The sequence below is a fragment of the Heloderma suspectum genome, chromosome 6, assembly GCF_057233095.1.
Source record: "Heloderma suspectum isolate Gila_16-S chromosome 6, 16-S_ref, whole genome shotgun sequence".
NCBI lineage: Eukaryota > Metazoa > Chordata > Lepidosauria > Squamata > Helodermatidae > Heloderma > Heloderma suspectum.
In genome coordinates this window covers 109,012,758-109,020,157 of record NC_139463.1, presented here as the reverse complement: position 1 = coordinate 109,020,157, position 7,400 = coordinate 109,012,758, and the positions used below count along the sequence as shown (strand labels likewise).

The window sequence follows — 7,400 nt, the reverse complement described above, 5'->3', positions numbered from 1 at the left end:
CGGTGTTCAGTCATGCCTGCCACATGACTACGGAAGTGTCTTCGGACAGTGCTGGCTCTTCGGCTTAGAAATGGAGATGAGCACCACACCCTAGAGTCGGACACGACTGGTTGGGGACACCTTTACCTTTACCTTTTTTTAAAGTTCGTTGTTAGCTCACCCTGCAAGCTGGCATGTGTCTACTTTACCCTGATCAGCACAAGACATAACAGAGTTTTCATATAACTATTTTTATTGCATGTTGATGATGTTTTTCATTCTTAGGAGACATGAAAATTATGAAGTCAGGCTGCCATATTTTATAAAAATTGGGTAATTACTTTATTTCATTCATAACATAACATTTACTCAAATGGGACAATCTGTCTCTATTAGTTTGTGGTTTGTATTCCAGTCCTCAAAGGGAGAGTTAAACTTCCTTGTAGTGCTGTGAGGTGGCCAAGCAGCCATTATGATCCTCAGCTTAGTTCTGGTTCATCCAGAATGGCCCATATGAAATGCTAAGAAGGGACTTGTTCCACTCTTTCCTGACTTTGAATACATGGATTTCATCTCTTCAAATGGGTGGTTCAGTTTGGTTTAATTCTTACTCCCCATCCCCAGCACACATGCAGTCATTTTATCCTGTGACCTTTGTCATCAGAAAACTAAACTTTCTCCTCAGCAACCTGCCCAGTGCTTCTTTCACCTGATTGTTTCTCAAACAGTAGATCAGGGGGTTGAGAAAGGGTGTAATGGCAGCATAAAACACTGTTATTGCCTTAGTGACCTCTGATTGACTTTCTCCACCTGGTATTAAATACATCCCTCCTACTGAGCCATAGAAAAGTGTCACAACCACTAGATGCATCGATATAGTAGAAAAGGCCTTCCTACAACTGCCTTGGTTAGAGGATTTCATGAGGGTGAAAATTACAGTGCCATACGATAGCACAACAAAGAAGACATTGCCTAAAAACAAGGCATTCGCAACTATTTGGAAGACAAGGGGAGCAGTACCAAGTAGAGGGCAGGCCAGAGACAAAATTGGCCCAGGATCACACAGAAAATGGTGAATTCTATTAGGTCCACAGAAGGACAACTTGGAAATCAAAGTCACTGGGAGAATGTACCCAAGGAATCCAAGGACCCAACAAGCAGCCACCAGGCAATAGCAGGAATTTGGGGACATGATCTCTGAGTAGCGCAGTGGGTGGCAAATGGCCAAGTACCGATCCAAAGCCATGGCTGAGAGGAAGAAGAATTCAGTGTTACCAAGAGAAAATAAGATGTAGAACTGGAGAAAACAGGCATGAAAGGAAATAATTCCATGAGGGGATGCCAGGTCAAAGAGCATCCGGGGCACAGTGCTGGACACATAGCACATCTCCAGCCAGGAGAAGTTGCTCAGCAGGATGTACATAGGAATCCTGGCCAAGTGGGCATCCACAAACACCAATGTGATAATGGTGATGTTCTCAGCTAAAGTGAGCACATAGAGAATGGTGAAAAAAATGAGGAGCATGAATCGTTTCTCTGGCTCAACTTCAAATCCCAGCAAAACGAATTCCCGGACGGTGGTCCCATTGGCCAACTCCATCTGGAATCAAATGACAAAATTGCTATCACAGGATGTATAAGTTACTTTATATATTCTAGTCCTACCTGCCTCTTTGATGACAGGCTACCTAACAATTAGAAACATGAATGTTATATCAAGAGTCCTATTTTACTTTAAAATGTTCTAATGTGGATACCTATGTTGACAATAAAAAAATGGAATGAATTAATAATAAACTTTTAAAGGAAACAAAACAACCCATGAATATCTGCATTTAATTTGCAAAAGCCCATTACAATAGGTGGCTTGAATTGCCCAAATATTTATGCATATTATGTAGGTTGGTGACTAAAAATACTTGTACGATGGCTAGATAAAGCAAATAACTGCATCCTGGAGCAAAGATGCTCCTAAATTAATTATATATACACACACACATACATGTGTGTGTCTGTATATAAATGCATATCTATCTCTATCTCTATCTATCTATAGGTAGAAATGGATATAGATATAGATATTTCTTCATCTACAGATACTAATGCAGAATATGAAAAGATAATTAAAAATGAATGCAGATATCATGAAAACAATAAAACATCAAACATTAACATAAAATAAATTACCCAACTCACATCAACCAACTTAAAAATGCTTGGGCAAAAAAAAGAAAAGAAGAAGAAAAGAGGAATTCTCCCAGGTGCTGAAAAGAGTACAAAGTCAATACAAGTCACACATCTATTGGGTTCCACAATTCGGGCATCACAACAGAGAATGCAGCAATGGTACTTTGGGAAGAGCAATTACAAAACTTAGTATGGGCATATCGATACATGTTAGCATATATGGGCTGAGTAATAATTCACTTGTCTCATTGATTTCAATGCGTCTACTTTAAGCATGAGTAAGTCTAAGCCCAACCCAATGCATTCATGGTGTCTATATGTTGTATTTGTATATTTAAGGGAGATGATAGACACACAGACAGACAGTCAGTCAGACAGACAGACAGATAGACAGACAGACATGGATACAGATATATGAAAAGACAAAGGCTAAGCACATTTGCCATTGCAATTTATGGCATATTTTGTGTGTGTGTGTGTGTGTGTGTGTGTGTGTGTGTGATTCTATCTATCTATCTATCTATCTATCTATCTATCTATGGCAAAGGCTAGGCAGACTTGCCATTATGGAATGTATTGGGCCATTCCTTTTGTCCCATTATTCCTCAGAAGTAACTATTTTCTGATTAAGTATAAATTGTAATATATGCCATAATACACCAGATAATTCAGTCACCACAGAGATGTACTTTATCCCAAAGATCTTTCTGCTTCCATATTCAAACTACAATAAAGAAAACAAAACAAAACCATCTGGCTCCACCCCATGGGTTGGATCCAGATTTAGTCATAATTAAGGGAGACCTATTTAAATCTATGGAAGTTAAGTGAGTCATGACTCACCCACATCTCATTGATTTCAGTGGGTATCCTCTAGGTATGCTTAAATCTTGATCAAGCCCCACATTCGTGCCATTTTGTCTGACACTGAGTAGTCTTACCATGCAGAAGTGGGGGGGCATCCAGTCAATCGTGCTAGACTAGCCTTCACCACCGTGCTGCCCTGGAGATGTGTTGGACTAAACCCCAGCATGTGTTGGATTACAAATGCAGATGTGCTGGACTACAACTCCCAGCATCCTCCAGCCACATCTGGAAGGCAACCAGAGTGAGGAAGGCTATCTGAGGCTATTAGCAAGCGTAACAAAGGAGAATTGGTTGATAATATCTTTTGGCATGAATAGATGGGAAAGTATGATGAACCACCTTCCTCACTTTGGCTGGACAACTTCACAACAGTAAAAGCATATGGGTGGTGTCTGCAAGTTAGAAAAACCGTAATTCAAATTCACTCTTTTCTTTCCTTGGCTGTTCCCATAGTAAATTGTTTCATGAGTGTGGCACACTCAATTCAGAAATATTTCCACCTCACATTCATATTTATCTACGTATTATGTTTGCTCCGATCTCCTCCTTCCAAAAGCTTGGGATGGCTTCCAAGCACCTATCACTTCAGTATCCCTTTCAGGCTGAGCACTGCTTAGTTTAAAATGCCACTGAAAATAGACACCCTTTCCCATCCAACCTCTCCTTTTTCTTCTTGAGTCTCCTTTGCCTTAATTATTACCCTCATTTCAGCACCTCAGCAGGAATCAAAATGTTGATCCATCCAGCAGACAGCTCACCAGATGTGCATTCACAGAATTGCGGGGGGATGAATGCTGGTCTCTATGCATTATCCTGGTCTGCAGGACTGATGGAGGGAAGGACAGGCGGGACCATATTGTGGGCTTGATGGCAGAAAGTCACCATGTGGATATGCAGACCAGAGTTGAAATGCCACTGATTCCTCCTTTTGACTGCAGTTTTAATTGGGGACAGAATGAACCTTGGGAACATCTCTCCCAGGAACAATACATGTTTGTTTTAAAACAGCATATCTCAGGAGACAGGATTCTCCTTATTCCAAAATTTCTCAGAAGAGTATTTTCAGAGAAATTTCTGAGGGCTTTCTCCTGCCCCTCCCCGCAAAAAGATCACTTTTGCCTAATATTTTCTGAATATTTTCATGTGTGTTTACCTGTGTGTGTGTTGTAATAGCCCCTGCCATCATTCCACACTGCCCTGGAAAATAGCTGCCAACACCGCAGGTCTACTTTGGAATGGCCCATGACATTTTGCTGCCTCAAGCTTAGCAGCAACTGGCACACACCCTTAAGCTGAAATCATGAGGCAGGGATACCAGAATAGTCAAGGCCTTTTGAGGCAGAAAATACCCTAGGTGTCCCCCTCTCCCTTGTGGTAAAAGATACAACAATAATAGGCATATTATTGTTAATATGCATTTTAATATACATTAATATACGTTTGTAAATTAAGGGTAGCTTATTTACTCACATATATCCTGGAGCCAGTCAATGCAGCAGCAGAAAGATCTCCCTCCCACTCTTACTGGAATCGATGGGGTTCATCACACGGAGTTCTTATCCTGCTATTGAGATGGCTCCCTCTTGGAAGTTGGCAGGCTCTTTAGATGATGACGCCATTACCCTCCAGGGTGTCCCGCTATTTCCTCCAGCCTATCTCCTGTTTTCCTCAAATGCAAAAAATGTGGTATTTTTTCCAGCCCACAGAACAGGAGCACCATGGCCTCCCTGTGAAATTCTCTAATAGTGGAAGAAACTGCTGTGTCTGCCTGCTGTGGTCATTTGTTTTCAGTTGCGAGGGGCACATGCGGTCAGGATGAGATTTGACAGGAGACAGGGCAAGAATCACCTGCCGTTTGCTTCTCCTGCCTCTACATTTCTCAACTGGGGAGAGAGAAGATGGTAAAATGCCTCCCTACAATGAAGGGAGACACATCTGATCCCCCACCCCACCAAGCTCAGAAGCAACATCCTCTGTTGTTTCAGAGCACCCTATTAAGTTCAATGGGGCTTACTCCAAAGTAGGTGTGCCAAGGGTTGCAGACTTAAAGGGGGCTCTTATGTCTACTCAGAAGTAAGTTCCACTGAGTTCAATGCAGCTTAATCCCACATAAGTGTGCCAGGGGTTGCGGACTTACAGCACAATCTTACATCTTATGTCTACTCAGAAGTAAATCAGATGTTTCCAATCCTGGGGGCTGCGAGAAAACAGTACACCAGAAGTTAAGCTACGAAAACAAGACTCCCCCCCTTCTTTGCACACATGCCAGGGAGGGAAGAAGGCACTCCCTCGGTTCAAACCACGTGGCTGCACTGTAAAGAAACCCTTCCTAATCTCACAAAGAAACCGAAAGCAGGAAGCTCTGGAAAGGACCTGGGTTTTTGTGGGGGTTTGCTTAATGTAGAAACATTGAATGTATCTACTTGCAGGTGCACAGCAAATGCCAGCATGGCATTAAGAGATCCTATCTCATAGAAAGGCACACTGCAATCTGACTCTCGAACAGGTCCTAGAGATTTGTTAAAGGAATATTGTTCCATGCACAGGCCTAAAGTGTGGCTGTGTCAGGGAATATTCTGAGAAAACTGGATTTCAGAATGTGTTCACTTTTAACCAACACTGAACAAAAATAAAGTTAACCTTTGGGCTCTATGGGAATGAACCTGTGACCATGGCATTGTGAACAGCGCACTCTAAACCACAGGTTCTCCAGCTTTCCACCCACAGGACCCCCTTGAGAGACCTACAAAGGACTGAGGTTCACCAGCCACACCAGTCACAAAACTGTGGTGCAGGAGCAGAGCTGGTAACAAACTGCTGACAGATAAAGTTTCCCATTATCAGCTGGCCAAAAGAGCTACTAAATAAGGTAGTCTGTTATGGGCTGGTTTTATACACTTTATTTTATTTACAACAGTATGAGAATATGGTAAGTGGAGTGAAGTTGCATGCATGCTTTTCCCTCCTACACCATCTCATTTCACTGGAGATGAGAACACCAAGGTGCTGGCAACATTAAGGTGTCTCTACTATGCTTTCCCTCTGCATCTCTCCCCATCGCTAATTGCAAAATACTGTTTACACACACACACACACACACACACTTCCTTTAGCTGGACGGGGAGGAATGAATCCCCTATCCCCCAGCTCTGATAGTTTTTCTCATTCAGACACACTCTGATTCCCAAGCTTATAGAGACTCTGGGTTGACTGATTTGCTTTCCCTCTCCTTCCCATCATCTGGGATCTCCAAAGATGGCCAGCGGTTGATCACCACATTCTCCTACCCACCGCTTGCTTCTACTCTGGCTCTAGCTTAGCTACCCTCTTGAAACAGCACTTTTATGGGATATTCAATGTGTGTGCTAGCGCTTTGCTCCAGTCTGCATAGCCATGCAGTGGAGTGGGGTGAGTCTTTACAATCAAGCAAGAGCCAAAAGGAGATGCACATTTTTTTATTGCAGGGAAGAGATGATAAATAAAAAAGGGGTTCTTGAAATGAAAGAAAAATAGCAGAACATCAACACAGAGGGTAGTGTAGACTTGGTTGGCCTTCCTTCACACAGAGCTTTTATCCTGGGAATGAGATTGCTCCTTCAAGGAAGTTTGCTCTTCAGATGATGCTATGAAGCTCCAAGGCATCTCCTGCATTAAATGCCCTTTGTTCCATTTTTAAATAGATCGCAGATAATGAGCTATCGAATTACCCTGTTACGTTCTGCTTGAGTTTCCTCCATGAAAAGAGTGAAAGCAGCAGGAAGAGGAGTGAGGTCCATGAAAGATACTGGAAGACTCAGATACCGGGAGAAGGAGGGGGAAAGGGGAGGGGGGAAAGGAAGCAGGTGAAGAAGGGAGTTGTGATCCTGCATTTAAAGTGGAAGCAGAAAGCCCGATTTTAAATGCAGCATTTTAAGCTGGTATAGAGATGCCCTTCCACTAATCTTTCCTTCTTCTTCTCTAAAGGGATACATGTGCCCTCATGTGATAAGTGATTATGTGCTCCTCCTTTGTCAAAGGGCTTCTCTACATTAAATCAAAATACCGCATCCTACCTGGCTTTCTTCTTGCATTTTTCTTTTCTTTTCGGGATCATGATCAGCGCATTACACATGCCTCCCCCTTTCCTCCACCCACCCTTTTTGGATGTTTCCTTTGTGGGTAAATTCCATATGTTCCATTCATAAAGCCACCAGGTGGTGCTCTGACATTGCAGAGATAATGCGCTATCCTGGAAATACACCACCTCTTTGCTGGCAGTGTATATTTATTACTGCATTTTTGGTGAGTTAAATCATGGTGGAATAAAGCTAAAAAATGGTGGGAGAGGCACTGGAGGATAACAACGTCATGACAAGGACCCACAAACT

The 7,400-nt window shown here is 42.5% G+C and overlaps 1 protein-coding gene across 1 annotated transcript; it reads right to left on the bottom strand.

Moving 5' to 3' along the window:
• Nucleotides 1-619: 619 nt before the first annotated feature.
• On the bottom strand, nt 620-1,618 carry LOC146342414 (olfactory receptor 11G2-like). The gene has a single exon (XM_084807831.1). It carries the CDS (start codon nt 1,577-1,579, stop codon nt 620-622), a length of 960 nt encoding a protein of 319 aa, XP_084663957.1. The 5' UTR covers nt 1,580-1,618.
• Nucleotides 1,619-7,400: the final 5,782 nt, after the last annotated feature.

Coding starts and splice junctions, on each gene's coding strand:
- LOC146342414 (XM_084807831.1), bottom strand. CDS start 1,579: ATGGAGTTGGCCAATGGGACCACCGTCCGGGAATTCGTTTTGCTGGGA.